The following is a 17,005-nucleotide window of genomic DNA, read 5'->3' on the forward strand; positions in this document are numbered from 1 at the left end:
GGGAGTTTGAGACCAGCGTGACCAACATGGAGAAACCTTGTCTCTACTAAAAAAATACAAAATTAGCAAGGCGTGGTGGCGCATGCCTGTAATCCCGGCTACTTGGGAGGCTGAGGCAGGAGACTCGCTTGAACCAGGAGGCGGAGGTTGAGGTGAGCCAAGACTGCGCCATTGCACTCCAGCCTGGGCAGCAAGAGCAAAACTCCATCTCAAAAATAAATAAATAAATAAAAGAAATCAATAAAAGAAGAAAATCTTTAGCCTCTGGTTTCTTAACTTTGCCAATTTCTGTTGTCTTGTTAAACAGTTCCAAGATTAATATATAAAAATCATTACTCTTTGCTAAGTGGAAAGTAAGCCAGCTAAACGGAAGCTTTCTTCTCTTCCACTTGGTTTTCTATATAAAACTACACACACACACACACACACACACAATCACTCTCTCTCTCTCTCTCTCTCTCTCACACTCTATCCTTGCAATACAGTAACTTCACATAATTATACAAATAACATCCGTACAGAGTAAAAGAGGAACTGCCTCCAACACCTGCTCCAAGCTCTTCTCCTGGGGAACCTTGCTGTACAGTAAGACTCGTCTAAATGGAGACTACCAAGTAGCAATGTCTCTCGCATTCCATCACGGACTAACTCTCTAACCTGTGTTCACCTGGAAGATGACCAGTCAATCAGCACATCTAACAGTGGCAAAAGTGTCACCTGACGTAAGTAGGGATCTGACCTGTGACCATCTGACCTCAGTACCTGTTATGGGCTGAACTGTGTCCCACAAAAATCTACCTGTTGAAGCCCTAAAATCCAGTACCTGACCAGGCGCGGTGGCTCAAGCCTGTAATCCCAGCACTTTGGGAGGCCGAGACGGGCGGATCACGAGGTCAGGAGATCAAGACCCTCCTGGCTAACACGGTGATACCTCGTCTCTACTAAAATTACAAAAAACTAGCCGGGCGAGGTGGCGGGCGCCTGTAGCCCCAGCTACTCGGGAGGCTGAGGCAGGAGAATAGCTTAAACCCAGGAGGCGGAGCTTGCAGTGAGCTGAGATCCGGCCACTGCACTCCAGCCTGGGCGACAGAGCGAGACTCTGTCTCAAAAAAAAAAAAAAAAAAAAAAAAAAAAAAAAAAAAAATCCAGTACCTTAGAATATAACCATGTGAGGATAAAGTCTTCAAATTTGCTAAGGTAGTTCAGTTAAAATGAGGTCTTCAGGGCCGGACGCGGTGGCTCAAGCCTGTAATCCCAGCACTTTGGGAGGCCGAGACGGGCGGATCACGAGGTCAGGAGATCGAGACCATCCTGGCTAACACGGTGAAACCCCGTCTCTACTAAAAGTACAAAAAAATCAGCCAGGCGTGGTGGCGGGCGCCTGTGGTCCCACCTGCTTAGGAGGCTGAGGCAGGAAAACGGCATGAACCCAGGAGGCGGAGCTTGCAGTGAGCCAAGATCGCACCACTGCACTCCAGCCTGGGCAACAGAACAAGACTTTGTCTCAAAAAAAAAAAAAAAAACGACTTCAGTGATTTAGTGTAACAGGTAGCGTTTCAATAAATTCAATGTCTTAGTCTGTTCAGGCTGCCATAGCAACATACAATAAACTAGGATGGCTTATAAACAGCAGAAATTTATTCATCATTTCTGGAGGCTGTAAGTCTGAGCTCAGGGCTTCAGCACATTGAGTACCTTGCTGTGCCTTCACGTGGGGGATCTCTGGGGCCCTTTTTTTCACAAGGGTACTAATCCCTTTTGTGGGGACTCCACTCACATGACCTAACCACCTCCCAAAGGCCCCACCTCCTAATACCATCACATTAGGGTCCCAGAAAAGCTGCTAGGTAACAGTCAAGAGAAGGGCCGCCTGTTCACTGTCCCTCTAGACAGCACGGTGGGCATGGTATGCCCCAGCCACCTCACGCATACTCACTCTCTGAACCTTCATGTGGAAACCAAGGCATCAAGAACTGCCCTAACTGGCCCAACATCAAGCAAATAAGCGCCAAGGCTGGGATTCGAACCCAGGGAGCTTAGCTTGGGACTCCATACTGCCCTGTGCTCCTTCCCACCTTCTTAATTCTAACCAGTTTACTACTTATTCTGCAGCAGTTGTTTCAACAATGGTTGGCTGAAAATACGGGTTCCAAAAGGCCTTCTGCAGACAGGGTGAACATTTCTGTCATCTGTTTTTTACTGAACCAATCTTGAATGTGCAAAGCCATGATGGTCTTACCCATACAAAAGTATAAAAGGATCCCAAAGTTACAACCATGAGAGAGTGGCAAAGAAAAACAATGTTCAATCAGTTTGTGGCTTTCCTAAATACCTGACAGGATACATTTTCAAGGCTAATACTTTTATTTGGAGATTTATGTTGGGGAAAAAAAAAACTTGACATAAAAAGTCTGAATATTTGTTGTTACTCTGATACAGGACAATTTTCTTCAAATTCTTTAGTATAATCTTGGTAAAAGGAACAGTAGGTTTTCTAATAAAATACATCTCACTTTATCTTAAATTGTTGGAGACATTTAGAGTGTTTCAACCTGTTAACAAGACACTGTCCTCAGCCATCTAAGGGGCTGTCTTATTTTAAAAGGCCGGCTTTATTCTGTAGGGCTTCGTAGGTCTCAGAGCACTAACGGGTGGGAAAGACAGAGAAATGGATTTAACTCAACCCAAGAAGCGCTATGGCCTAAGAGAGAAAAACCTGAGGGTGGAGGTGGGTGACGAATGACAGAAAGTGTCCCACAGCTAGGGGCCTCAACCAGGGGCTGGGTCATCTCCCAGTTGCGACTAAAAGCAGTGGAGTGGCTGGACTAGGACAAGAGATGAACTCATTTTAAGGCCTCTCCAAGCAAGTTTCTACGTTTCTATTTTTGAATAAAAAAGTCAAAGGAAATGTATAATTTATCTAAGATTTGCTTTATAGAAAATTTTGCAGAAATGATGATTCTTTAAGCCTATTAACAAAGGAAAGCTGCAATCCACTATTATGCAGTTGATGTTTGAAAACAACAGATCAGAGAGGGCACTGTCTTCAAGCCTAAGAATGCATGTGCTTGCCCATAGACCATACATTAATTTCTCCTCAATGGCTTTCGGTAAAACGGGCTTTCAAATGGATGATAAAAATATCCAAGGTTACAAACTGGGAAGTCATCTCAGCCTGTTCAATAATGCATAAAGTAGATTTGCTATAATTCGTGTATAATGTCGAGGCAGTAATGAAAATTAATGCTTCAGACTGGGAGCTCTTTCATGGCGAAAACTAACATCAAATTCATAATCATGGGTATGGAAGCCTCCCCAGTGCTCTTCCCAAAGTATCTCTCTGTGAAAGGCCTTTGCAGTCCGGGGTGGGGGCAGGGAGTGAAGGTCAACGAGAAAGCAGAAAAAAGGATCCAGATGTTATCCAGATTCTCTAGGTAGAAAGCAAGGTTGAGTCATCCCCTAAGAGGACTCGCAACTGACTCCAGATTTCTAGCACAGACACGGTCCTCCCTTCATTAGAAGACACATATTTGAGAAGTAGAGCAAATGAACCCTCCCACAATTCTGCACCTCCAAGTTTAAAGGCCAAGTTTAAAGAAGTAGTCGGTACACCCCGTCATTTCATCACTGGCTTAACGTTACACCCATTTGGCCTGGCTCTCCTCCGGGTCCTTCCTGTGGTCTCTACCTTCCCTCTGACACACACACACACACACCCCTGCCCTCTGCTGCTCTCTCCCAGCACCCAGTCATATGAAAATACTACCCACTGTAGGTGGGATCAAAGGAAAACCCATACATTAGTGTTCATCAAGTTTGCTACTGTGGAAATTTGCAGAAAAGGAACTACTACACATCAAGACTAGTCAAAAGACAGAAAATCCCAAAGTCTTTTTAACTTAGAAGACAAGAACACACCGGCCAAGCATGTTAAGAAGTTGAATGAACTCTTCTAATCAAGGAAACAAGTTGCTTTCTCTGGGCCTCGGAGAGCAAACTTAAAATTCAAGAGTTTAAAAACAAAAAGACTGGATAAATGCAGCTGAATATAAGAATACTGAGGAATCAGCCTTTAACAGTGTGCAATTTTCTAAAAGAAACACAGCGTTACCGTCGCAGTTTGAACCACAGTACTGTATTTACAAGTCAGAAAGAAACACTCCTGCTCCTGGCACCCTAACGCCTTAAGGCTTTAGACAGAAGGGCTCCCAAACTGGTCTTCCCCCAGACTTCCCCTTCCCCACAGCCTTTGTTCAAGGCTGGCTTCTCTGTGAGGCTACAGGCAGCTTCCCAACGGTGCAAGCGTTCAGGAGGGAACTCAGGCAGCATCAGCACAGTGACATAACCATCGACCTCAGCCCAGCAACCCGCCCTGCAGGGCTCCGTCCCAGCAGGCCCATCGGAAAGGCCACAGACAGGCTACCTGTGCACAACGACTGGAAACAGTAAAAGACAAAACAACTTAAATTCCACCAAGAGGGGACTGGAAGAGTAAACCACACAACATCTACATCACGGACTCTACACGGCCAGAAGGAATGAGAACAATCTCAACATACTCCTAGCGTGGAGTGGAGTCCAGGGGAAAGTAACGTGGGACAGTGTGCGCAGCTGTCAATGTCTAAGCTAAGAAAGGGAAATACAAATGTTTTTCATGTGGAAGGAAAACCATGAAAACTGTGATGGAGTACTCAGGAACGGAGGAGTTAGCATGGAGAGGACAGAACGTACACAAGACTTCTTTAAACAGACCTCATTTTGTAGATTTAATTTTGGAAGTAAGTATTTTATATAATTATAAAGCAATTAGATTTTTTAAAAGTTTTCCCTCAAAATAATCAGGAAAAATAAAACAAGTGAACTTAAATGTATACGTATACATTTAGTGGTATAATCTCAGAGAGGAGCTATGACAAGTAACTTTATAACTACAGTAATTTGACAGTTCATTCCTTGTGGGATACATCCAGATGCCAGTAAGAACGGTCAAAAACGCTTCTAGTCCTAGTCCATCACTAGTCCTGTTGTTGATGGTGGAGTTAATAGTGTTACGCAGAGACTGTGTAGTGAGGGATAAAGCAACTGAAGGCAACTGAGCAATCGCGTGACGCTCTATTCAGGGGCCCCTGGCCCTGCAGCATCGGCACCACCCAGGCATTTGTTAGACATGCTCATTCTCAGGCCCCACCCGGGCATTTGTTAGACATGCTCATTCTCAGGCCCCACCCAGACCTGTTCATTCAGAAATGGGGAATGCACCCGGCCATCTGTGGGTCCACAAGCCCTCCAGGTGACTGAAACAGCATGAGCTAGGGAACCTCTAACTCTAGCCTCCTCAAGTACCCATAAGAATTAGGATTTTCAGTATGGAAAACAGAAAACACAGAGGACGGAGCTGTTAATTAAAACCCCGCAGCTCTGAGTTTTCACCAAAAAGAGTGAACTTATGATGTATTTTATCTTAAAAATACAAAAAACAAACAAAGAACAATTCCTAGACCAGTGCAGTGTGGCTCACACCTGTAATCCCAATGCTTTGGGAGGCCAAGGTGGGTGGACCACCTGAGGTCGGGAATTTGAGACCAGCTTGGCCAACACGGTGAGACCCTGTCTCTACTAAAAATATAAAAATTAGCCAGATATGGTGGCATGCATCTGTAATCCCAGCTACTCACTACTCGGGAATTTGAGGCACAAGAATCTCTTGAATCCGGGAGGCAGAGGTTGAAGCGAGCCGAGAACGTGCCATTGCACTACAGCATGGGCAACAGAGTAAGAGCCTGTCTCAAAACAAAAACAAAAAACAAAAATTCCTACAGCTATTCCTAGCTCTGTCCATTGAAAAGGCCTCACAGCAACTAGGAGCCTAAGCTTGCAGACTATGGTTTTGAAACACTATTTTTCACTAAAAGGAATCAGGGCTCCCTGACGATTGCTAAGCGCAGATCAGGCATTAAATGTACAAAACGAGCCCAGAACATCTTTCATGCTAGATAGGAGAGAATCTGACAAAGACGCCTCCATCTTAGACCCCAACATGAAATGAGACTCTCCCTGGCCAAAGGGAGAGCAACCTGCTCGCCGATGAGGCAACAGTGCAATGGACTGAAACACACCAAGTGTGTGAGTAATGATTAAGTTCACAGCCGCAATGAACGAGCCACAAAGCATGCCAACTGATCCCCTCTGAAGGGCGCCAGCGAACCAACTCGCTTTGAAAATGGTTACACAGGGGCCGGGCGCGGGGGCTCACGCCTGTCATCCCAGCACTTTGGGAGGCCGAGGCGGGCGGATCACGAGGTCAGGAGATCGAGACCATCCTGGCTAACACGGTGAAACCCCGTCTCTACTAAAATACAAAAAAACTAGCCGGGCGAGGTGGCGGCGCCTGTAGTCCCAGCTACTCGGGAGGCTGAGGCAGGAGAATGGCATAAACCCGGGAGGCGGAGCTTGCAGTGAGCTGAGATCCGGCCACTGCACTCCAGCCTGGGCGACAGAGCGAGACTCCATCTCAAAAAAAAAAAAAAAAAAGAAAATGGTTACATAAAGGGAAAGAATCGAGTATATAATGCCTCACTGTACCACTGGGTAACCAATGACTGTAAATGAATGCATGTACATGTGTGCACATATGTGTACACACATGCATTTTTCACAGAAATAGTTCAGCTAATAAGTGAAAAAGAAACAGGGAAATGAGAATATCACCATTTTGCAAACTTTAGGGAATTAGTGATGTGAAAATAAATGGTTGCCAATTTCCAAAAGGAGAGGCAATCAGACATCACGTACCTGCTGGAAGACCACCACCACTCGTGAAACAGACCTGTCTAAACAAAAAATCCAGCCTGAAGCTGACCCAGCCTCCAGCTCCAACTACCAAAGTCTAGGCAGTGGGTCCTCTTCGGGACGAACGAGCCAGGTTCATCAAGTTATAAAGAAAAAACAAGAGACAGAGGGAACACAGAGATTTTAGGAGACGTAAAGGATTTATCTAAAAACCGCATTTGGATACTAATTCAAACAGTTTTAAAAATAGACATTTAAGACGCACTGGAAACTTAAACACTGAATATTTGGTATTAAGAAACATTTTGGCCGGACGCGGTGGCTCAAGCCTGTAATCCCAGCACTTTGGGAGGCCGAGGCGGGCGGATCACAAGGTCAGGAGATCGAGACCATCCTGGCTAACACGGTGAAACCCCGTCTCTACTAAAAAATACAAAAAACTAGCCGGGCGAGGTGGCGGGCGCCTGTAGTCCCAGCTACTCAGGAGGCTGAGGCAGGAGAATGGCATGAACCCGGGAGGCGGAGCTTGCAGCGAGCTGAGATCTGGCCAGTGCACTCCAGCTTGGGTGACAGAGCGAGACTCCGTCTCAAAAAAAAAAAAGAAACATTTTAGGGCCGGGCATCGTGGCTCACACCTGTAATCCCAGCACTATGGGAGGCAAAGGTGGATCACCTGGTTCGAGACCAGCCTGACCAACATAGAGAAACCCCATCTCTACTAACAAACCCCATCTTTGTAAAAAAAATAAAAATTAGCTGGGCGTGGTGGCACATGCCTGTAATCCCAGCTACTCGGGAGGCTGAGGCAGGAGAACTGCTCGAACCTGGGAGGCGGATGCTGCGGTGAGCCGAGATTGCGCCACTGCACTCCAGCCTGGGCAACAAAAGTGAAACTCTATCTAAAAAAAAAAAAAATTAGCCAGGCGTGGTGGCATGTGCCTGTAATCCCAGCCACTTGGGAAGCTGAGGCAGGAGAGTTGCTTGAACCCAAGAGGCGGAGGTTGCAGTCAGCCAAAATTGTGCCACTGCACTCCAGCCTGGGCAACAAGAGCAAAACTCCATCTCAAAAACAAAAAAAAGAAAGAAAGAAATGTTTTAGGTGGAATTAAAAAATACCATGAAAGAGAAAAAAAAAAGAAATAAAAAAATTTTAAAAAACAAAAAAAATGCCATAGACTGGGTGGCTTAGAAAACAGATTTTTTTTTCTCTGAAAGACCCTATGAAAGAAAAAAATAAATTGCAATGTATTTTCTCATAGCTCTGTAGGCCAAGAAGCCCGAGATCAAGATGTCAGTAGATTCAGTTTCTGGGGAGGCCTGTGTCACAGACTGCAGCCAGCCACTTCCTCGTTGTTATCCTCAGGCGGTCTTTCCCTGTTTCAAGGGGGAGGTGTCCTCTCACTCTTCCTCATCTAATCCCATAATAAAGGGCCCACCCTCCTGAACCTAATCTAACCCTGGTACTTCTCAAAGGCCCAACTCCTATTCTTAGCACACTGGGAGTCAGGGCTTCAGTGTGTAGGAAGGGACACAAATGTTCAGTCCATAACATCCATTTGTGGATAAATTACATGTCTGAGATTTGCTTCAAAGTAATACAAGACTGCGGAGAATGAGGGGTATAGAGAAGCAAGACTGGGCAATTCACCTAACTGTTCAAGTCGGGTGAAAGGTTTCTAGGATCTGTTCATAATATTCTGTCTACCTTTATACATATTGCAAACTTTTCTAATAAAATATGTGAAATGTTACAGCTCTTCCGTTTCCCTTATCCTTTTCTTTTTTCCACAGCACTTGTCACCTAACATAATTTGTCTATTGTCCATCTATCTCTTCTTGCTAGAACGTAAACTCTCAAAGGGTTGGGATCTTTGCTCTCTGACATAACCCAATCACCTTCAGCAGTAACAGGCATGTAACACGTGCTCTGTAATGTCTGCTCACCGACGAAAACAGCCCAACTCCTCCATACTCCACGCTAGACCACCCAGGATCCCCAAAGGATACAACAGACTACAGGAGAAGCAAAGACAGTGCTGGGTATCAAGTTCTCAGAATAGGAATTTAATTTTGGAATGAGTAAGACTATGCTAAAAATTTCTAGTGTATAGTTGACTTACTCAATTCTTAGAATGCTAAAGTGACATTTTTATTTAATTATATGGCAAAGGCTTTCTCAGAGGCATAATTTTAGGGACAAACCTCCCTGCTTCCATGTGAACAGATGGTGTCTGCCTCCCTGAGTCCTCGGTAAAGCAGGAGTCATCAGACATGCTAATACTGGTCCAAGCTGTGCTACTAAACAGTTACACAGATCATGGCCAGTCACAGCAACACCAGCCCTCAGCTCCTCAACTTCAAAACGACTTCTGTCGGCCCTTCTCATCAACCTGGATGTTTAGAGTTTGCTGACTGGTCTAGGTGAACTGACAGTGCCGACAAATGGCACTGTCATTTCAACCCACTGACAAATTTCAACCCTGAAATTGTTTTTTTTGTTGTTTTTTTTTTTTTTTTTGAGACAGGGTCTCACCCTGTTGCCCAGACTGGAGTGAAGTGGCACAAACATTGCTCACCACACCCTCAAATTCCTGGGCTCAAGCGATCCTCTGGCCTGTCTCCCAAGCAGCTAGGACTAGAGGTATGCACTGCCACGCCCAGCTAACTCTGAAATGTATACAATGGCTTCAAACTGCTAACAGATCTCAGTTAAAAATAAGAAAAATGTCAATACAATGGTCCCTGGTCACTGTTTAAAAAGAAAAAAAAAATTTGCAAACACAGGCCTAAAATAACATTCAGAAATGAAACGCCAGGTAAAAATGTCCAAAAGCCACATAAGAGAGAGAGTACAGAAGAGGTTGGACTTTTTCTCAGGGGTCACCCCACCTTGTATCCACATCTAGAACTCCAAAGCCCAAAATGTCAAGATAACATTCCCTTGGTCAGGAGTACAGGAAGGACAAACCTCCACAGACAGACACGGCTATCTAAAACCACAGACGCTCGGTGGATGCCGGCCACTGCGCGCTTGGTAGCTAACACAGACTGGTGCAGCAGGTGGCATGGCGCCCCACGACGTCCTAACCCTCAAAACCTGTGAATGTCATCTTATTCGGGAAAGGGGTCTTTGCAGACTTAATTAAGTTCAGGAGCTCAAGATGTGATGATCCCAGATTATCCAGGCAGGCCCTATATATAGCTGGATTCTAGATAGATTTCAAAGATAATGTCAGTTGTGAGAGAAAAAAGGAGTCACAAATGACTCCAAGGTTATCGACTTTTAATTTAAAAACAAATATTCTCTAAGGCCAAAATACTGTGACTATATTTGAAATTGATGTTAAGAGCAGATAGAGGAAAGATTTGAGGAAGAAAGACAGAAGGTGAGACACAGGAGAGGAAGCCAAAGGGGGCTCTGAGGCAAACTCAACCACAGAGGCAGGCACTGAGGCGGGAATGTTTTGACTGTTTTAAGACCCTGCAGCTGTCTGGGCGCAGTGGCTTATGCCTGTAATCCCAGCACTTTGGGAGGCCAAGGAGGGCAGATCACTTGAGTCCAGGAGTTCAAGACCTGCCTGGGCAACATGGTGAAACCCCATCTCTACTAAAAATACAAACAATTAACTGGGCATGGTGGCGCACAAGCAGCTACTCAGGAGGTTGAGGCGGGAGAATCACCTCACCCCAGGAAGTCAAGGCCATGGTGAGCCAAGATCATGCCACTGCACTCCAGCCTGGGTGACAGAGTGAGACCACGTCTTAAAAAAAAAAAAAAGACCCTGCAGTCTTCTGCCATTGCTGGTCTGTAACTCTAGATCTAAAGCCACCGGATCCAGAGGTGGAGCACGGGGGTGGGAAGTTCAGTGCTTGGAGATCAGTGTGCGACCTTCTGAGACCACACACTTACACACTAAAGCATGCGACTCCAGTGAAGACACTCTCTCAACTGGCAACACGCTTTTCTAAGACAAAAAATCCTCAAGTCAGTTACTTGTATTTCCACTAAAAGATATAACCAGCTTTCAGCCAGGGTGAGCCACACAATCACACTGTCAGCTGGCAGGCCTCTGGTGGAAGCACAGTAAAAACTCTCTAAGGAAAGACTGGCTCACGTGTTATGCCCGTCATACTTTTTTTTTTTTTTTGAGATGGAGTCTCACTCCGTCGCCAGGCTAGAGGCATGATCTCGGCTCACTGCAACCTCCACTTCCCAGGTTCAAGCGATTCTCCTGCCTCAGCCTCCCAAGTAGCTGGGACTATAGGCACCCGCCACAACGCCCAGCTAATGTTTGTATTTTTAGTATAGATGGGGTTTCACCATGTTGGCCAGGATGGTCTCAATCCCTTGACCTTGCAACGCAATCCGCCCACCTTGGCCTCCCAAAGTGCTGGGATTACGGGCGTGAGTCACTGCGCCCAGCCTTTTTTTTTTTTTTGAGACCAGATCTTGCTCTGTCACCCAGGTTGCAGTGTGAGGTACAATCACAGATCACTGCAGCCTCGACCTCCCAGGTCCAAGCGATCCTCCCACTTCAGCCTCCCAAGTAGCTGGAAGTACAGGCGCACACCACCATACCTGGTTAACTTTTTTATTTTTATTTTTGTAGACACAGGAATTCCCTATGTTGCCTAAGCTGCATCATACTTGATTATTTCAGAGATTCATCAGCACTTAAGAAAAAAAAAAAAATCAGACCTTTCCATTTCATTTGCATAAGCCAGAACTTACTATAAACTCTTCAGAAACACATCTTGTAGAAAACTAGGCACGTGAGCTGAAAAGAAAGGAAGCTTTTCACTTCTAAAGTATCAGTTCAAATCCACCCTGGAGTTGGGCTAATAACACTAACAGCACGGGTTCCCTAACCGTGTATCTAGACTTCCCACACACTACGCAGTCAGAGGGGCACCAAGAGATATTTCAAATTCATGAGGAAACAGCAATGTTTGTGGTGTAGGAACCCCACATAAGGAATTCACAGAGTCAACATCAGATCAGAGCTCCACTTCTTTCAATGACATCATTATCATCGCAAAACAGGGTGGCTGCTCTGATGAAAAGCAAGTACCACCAAAAAGGACAAAAAAAAAAAAAAATCTAAGGGAGCAGCAGCATCCAATCCGACCCCCAAGTGAGAGGCGCCACAGAGCTGCTGCCGGGCCTGCCCTCCCGTAGCACACTGCTGTGGTTAGGAAGAATGATGAAAATATTTTTTTCTTCCAACTAATGTATATATTTTTTTCAAACAGCCCCTGTGAGTACATAATATTTAATAAATTACTGGAACCTAACTACTTAATAAATGGAATTTTTAAGTATTCCTTTTAGTCTAGAGGTGCCATGAAAAAAATTACTGAGACACTAAAAGCATTGTGAATAGAGAAAATTGAGGAATCTCTCCTTAGTAACTTTTTTTGCACACTGATATAATCCTGACACTCTCCTGAGTGCTTTACACACCCCTTCTCAACCCGATGAGGTTGGTACTCTACCCGTTTCACAGCTGAGGGTCTGTGAAAGTATGCAAGAACCGAGGTCATGCATACAAGATGGAATGGTTTTTAACCATGCTCGGGTAGAAATGACATAGTAAGCACATTTGTTAGTGCCTTTAGTCCCTGCCTCCAAATATATACTCTATGTGACAACTGAGGTTTCCTAAGGAGAATGTTCCTCCTACTTTTCAAGCTTTGGTTCAACATTGCCTTGAGAATTCAACATGGAACAAGATCTGCATTTATAATATGTTCACCCATTTAAACAGACATTTCAAGTGACTTTTCTGGTAGTAAAACTGGTGGTAGTTAAATCACAAGCACCACACTTTCAGGTTTAGTAGAAAATTTCAATGTGCAAATTTAAAAACTTTAACCTACAGGGGAAAATCCCAAAGTCCAACCAGATACGAAGCTCTACAAATCTGCTCATCTCTGTTGCCTGTTTTCCCCTTTAAAAGTTTCTAATATCGGACCTGGAACCCCAAACACAGAGAGTCAGAAAAAAGAAACAGGCAATAGATGTGACTAGTGAAAACAGATTATCTAGAGAGAGGGCACTATTATTGTTCAGATACTATTCAATTCCAAGGTAATAACAGGTATGTGCTATTGTAGATATGATGACAGTCAACAAAGCAAAGCCACAAATCACTGGAATTACATTAACTTTGTCACTAACTGAATGAGATAGCTGGAAAAGGAACATGTCTTTCCTCATACACCCTTGGGCCAGAAACCCAAGTCCTTATTTCAAAACAGAAAACTGACCCTGTGGCTGAAAAAAAATCTACGCTAAAATTTAAATTTAGACCAAATGGATCTGCTGGATGTTTCAGTTTCGCCAGGCATTTTTCATGATTAATAAATTATACTACAGGTTTTCCCACTGCTATGATTCAGTCAAAGCATTAATTCCACTAACTGTTCAGCTCCCATCCCCGCACATTTCACATACACGCTTCCGTATTTACAAGCTTTAACTAGCTCTGAGTTTAAGAAGGCCTCTGCTGAGGTAGTCCCTCTTCACAGGAGCAGGAGGTTTAGTCACGGCTAAAGTCTACTAAAATATTTAAGGCCAGATGCAGTGGCGCATGCCTGTAATCCCAGCACTTTGGGAGGACAAGGCGGGCAGATCACAGGAGGTCAGGAGTTCAAGACCTGCCTGGCCAACATGGTGAAACCGTATCTCTATTAAAATACAAATATTAGCTGGACTTGGTGGTGTGCCCCTGTAGTCCCAGCTCATTAGGAGGCCAAGGCAGGAGAATCGACTGAACCTGGGAGGAAGAGGCTGCAGTGAGCCAGTATCACACCACTGCTCTCCAGTCTGGGGAACAGAACAAGACTCTGTCCCAGGAAGGAAAAAAAAAGCCATTTGGAGAGCTTCAAAATGTTATTAAAATAATTCAGGCCGGTGAGGTGGGTCCTACCTGTAGTGCTGCCTACTGGCAGGCTAAGGGAGGGGACCACTTGAGCCCAGCAAGGCTGCAGTTGGCTATGACCATGCCACTGCATTCCAGCCTAGGTGAAAGAGCGAGACCCCATCTCTAAAAACAATAATAATAAAATGAAGCAAAATAATCAGCTAGGTTTTAAAGTAATAATCTAATCTAGTTACCCTTAATCTTTGGGAACTTTTCATTCTTCTATCCCTACCTATAAACAGTTTTTAAATTCACCTGAACCAGTTACATTCTATATTCTTCCCAGAAAGGTCTAAGCAGAATGCATTTTCACTGAAGTAAAATATTAGACATTCTATAAAAAAAAAAATTCAACAACATGCATAAACTCTACTTTCATTTTAAAATGAACAGATCTGAGGTAGTAACATTTCAAGTGAGAATTAAAAAGATTTTTGGCCAGGCGCAGTGGCTCACGCCTGTAATCCCAGCACTTTGGGAGGCCGAGGCGGGCGGATCATGAGGTCAGCAGATCAAGACCATCCTGGCTAACACGGTGAAACCCCGTGTCTACTAAAAATACAAAAAAGTAGCCAGGCGTGGTGGTGGGGGCTCGTAGTTCCGGCTACTTGGGAGGCTGACGCAGGAGAAAGGCGTGAACCCAGGAGGCGGAGCTTGCAGTGAGCCGAGATCACATCACTGCACTCCAGCCTCGGCAACGAGACTTCGTCTCAAAAAAAAAAATTAAAATGTTTTGAAAACAAAATGTTGCTGAGAGAACTACGTATATAATAATAAAAGTTAAGAGTTAATTAGCCTCTGGGTGGATTTCTTGAAAGCAACTGTTTATACTACCTTCTTTCAAAACATGTATAGCTGAAAGACGGGAGCAAGATGAAGGTATGAAGTGAAACCAGGCCAAGTGCTTCCTAAAGCTTCAGTCCCAGATATACCACAACATAATTTCAAGTGTGAAATATGAAGTCAGCTTTTTCAAAAAAACCTTCACGTTTAAAGTGATCATTTTTCAAGTTAACTTTGAAAGTCTACCGAAGCCCCTTTCTCTTCTGAGACTCCAATGAATGACAGTTTGCACCTTCTAAGACAGTGTAGTATCCGCGCAGAGATTAACACTCACTATGCTGCTGGAGGCCGAGGGTGGTGGCTCACACCTGTAATCCCAGCACTTCGGAAGGCTGAGCAGGTGGATAACCCAAGGCCAGGAGTTCGACACCCGCCTGACCAACATGGTGAAACTCTGTCTCTACTGGGGAAAAAAAAAAAAAAAAAACTCAGTTGGGCGTGGCCGCGTGCGCCTGTAATCCCACCTACTCGGGAGGCCGAGGCAGGAGAATCGCTTGAACCCGGGAGGCAGAGGTTGCAGTGAGCCAAGATCACGCCACTGCACTCCAGCCTGGGTGACAGAGCAAGACTCCAACTCAAAGAATAAGAAAAAAAACACAAAAAACCATTCACTCTGCTGCTCAAAACACAGGAAAAAAACCTCCACCAAGATGACAATCCAATAAATCTGTAAGAAAGAAAACTGCATCCTTTAGCTGTCCCTGATGCACGCAGGTACAAAACTAAACATTAAATATCTCCAACACTTGACTATCGAGATAACAAATTTTACCCCTTTAGTTACGGTTGAATCTAATAGAACTTAGGAACTTTCTCCTCAGAAATGTATTTACATAATGCCTATAAATACATATTGCTATTGAAATGTAAGCAAGCTGGGAGGTAGAAGATATAATTAGATGCGTGGATGTCCATACAGGCAATTAATAAGTATCCAGCACTCACAATGTGCACAGCACTTCAGGAGAAAAACGTTCAACATTTGGAAGACAGTGAAACTTAGTATGAAAGACCTCCAGTTCACAAACACTCTGGGAAGGAAAAAAGACAGCTACTGCTGAACTATGCAAGTCTCCAATTTTAAATGAGACACAGTCCACTTCCCTAAGAAAAGTCTATTATCTCGTCTAGGTCTCTGTAGAAAAAAAAGAGGGAGAGGGGAAGAGAAAAAAATAAAGCAAAAGGAAGGAAAGAAAGAAGTCTATCATCTAAAGCTGAAGCAACAAAATTCAACCTTACATATACAGTTTCTCAGGGATCTAACAGGAAGGAACATAGCAGGTGCATCCCCACTGACAGAGCGAGAAGGAAACAGGAGTTCTCACGACATACAGTCTACTGTGGCCTTGGCATCCAGATTTTGCAATAAGGAGTGCTTCCTTTCAAAGCATGAAAGGCAATTAGAAAAAAACTAACTGCATACACGCATGAAAATACAGAATACTGTCAAAGGTCAAAAATCGTAATAGTTTGAAACAGCTCTCTGCAAGTCACCAAAAAGCCAGCCAACATTTCATAGGCTCACTGTTCTTAACCGTATTTAACTCTGGAGTCACACTTGTAAAATTTAGCGAATATTTTCCTCTAACAGAAAATAGTTCCTTTGTGTATGCATTAAAGGAGGGGTGGGGGGAGGACAGGACACCCAAGAGGCACCGGGTGTCCCTAGTGTAGACTCGAGCGGGAGGCCGTTCATGGGGAGCTGCTTGCATAAGCGCCCGAGCCTCGGCTTTCTCATCCGTAAAATGGTTTGAGTGCGCGGCAGGGAAGCGTCAAGGAGGCAAAGCAGTCCTGGCGGCTCTGCCTGACGCTTCACCCCGCAACAAACTGTTCCTGCTTCACCAACGCTTGCAACTCTGCGAGCCCCGAAGGACTTCCCTAGAATCGGGGAAAGGGGGCCCGCAAGGAAAACCGCCCGGCGGAAAAGCCCGGGGCCCCCAGGTCCCGGGTGCGCGGCTCAACGGGGGCGGGACGGAGCCGCAGCAGCCCCCTCTCCTCACCCTCGACGCCGGAGCGCGCCAGTCCCAGGCAGAGTCCGCCGGGTTCCACTGGCTCCAACTGCAGCCGGCTCGCAGGGCGCCCCCAGGGGTCAGAGGTCGCCCGGCGGGAAGGTCAGAGGGCGTCACCGAAAAGTCGGAGGGCCCCGCCTCAGCCGCAGCCCCGGTCACACCTCCAGGAAGCGGCCCAGCCCGGAGCGCGCCGGGGACTGAAGGTCTGGGGGCGCCGGGTGCATGACGGCCGGGGCCCGTGCCCGCCCAACGACCGCCGCGCCCTCCCCGCCTCCGGACACTCACAGGTGACGATGGGCTTGTTCTCCATGGTGTAGATCACCGGCGGCAGCGGCTCCTCAGAGGCGTCCATGGGCGTCCGGCGTCACCGGCCCGGCCCCCCGCGCCCCATGGGCAGCCCCGAGGCCGCGCCGGGCCCAGCCCGAGCCCGAGCCTGAG

At 45.6% G+C, this 17,005-nt stretch overlaps 1 protein-coding gene across 2 annotated transcripts in view; it reads right to left on the minus strand.

Moving 5' to 3' along the window:
- TRAPPC10 (trafficking protein particle complex subunit 10) overlaps window positions 1-17,005 on the minus strand; it is a 100,419-nt gene extending 83,414 nt beyond the window's left edge. Inside the window, exon 1 of one of the 2 annotated variants that reach the window (XM_017888736.1) lies at window positions 16,853-17,005. In XM_017888736.1, coding sequence (XP_017744225.1) covers window positions 16,853-16,919 — 67 coding nt within the window. In that variant the 5' untranslated portion in view covers window positions 16,920-17,005. Of the gene's footprint in view, window positions 1-16,558; window positions 16,585-16,852 lie in introns of those variants that run through there. The other variant, XM_017888737.1, reaches the window with a different exon arrangement.

This window comes from Rhinopithecus bieti, unplaced genomic scaffold (genome assembly GCF_001698545.2).
Source record: "Rhinopithecus bieti isolate Rb0 unplaced genomic scaffold, ASM169854v2 scaffold_18153, whole genome shotgun sequence".
Lineage (NCBI taxonomy): Eukaryota > Metazoa > Chordata > Mammalia > Primates > Cercopithecidae > Rhinopithecus > Rhinopithecus bieti.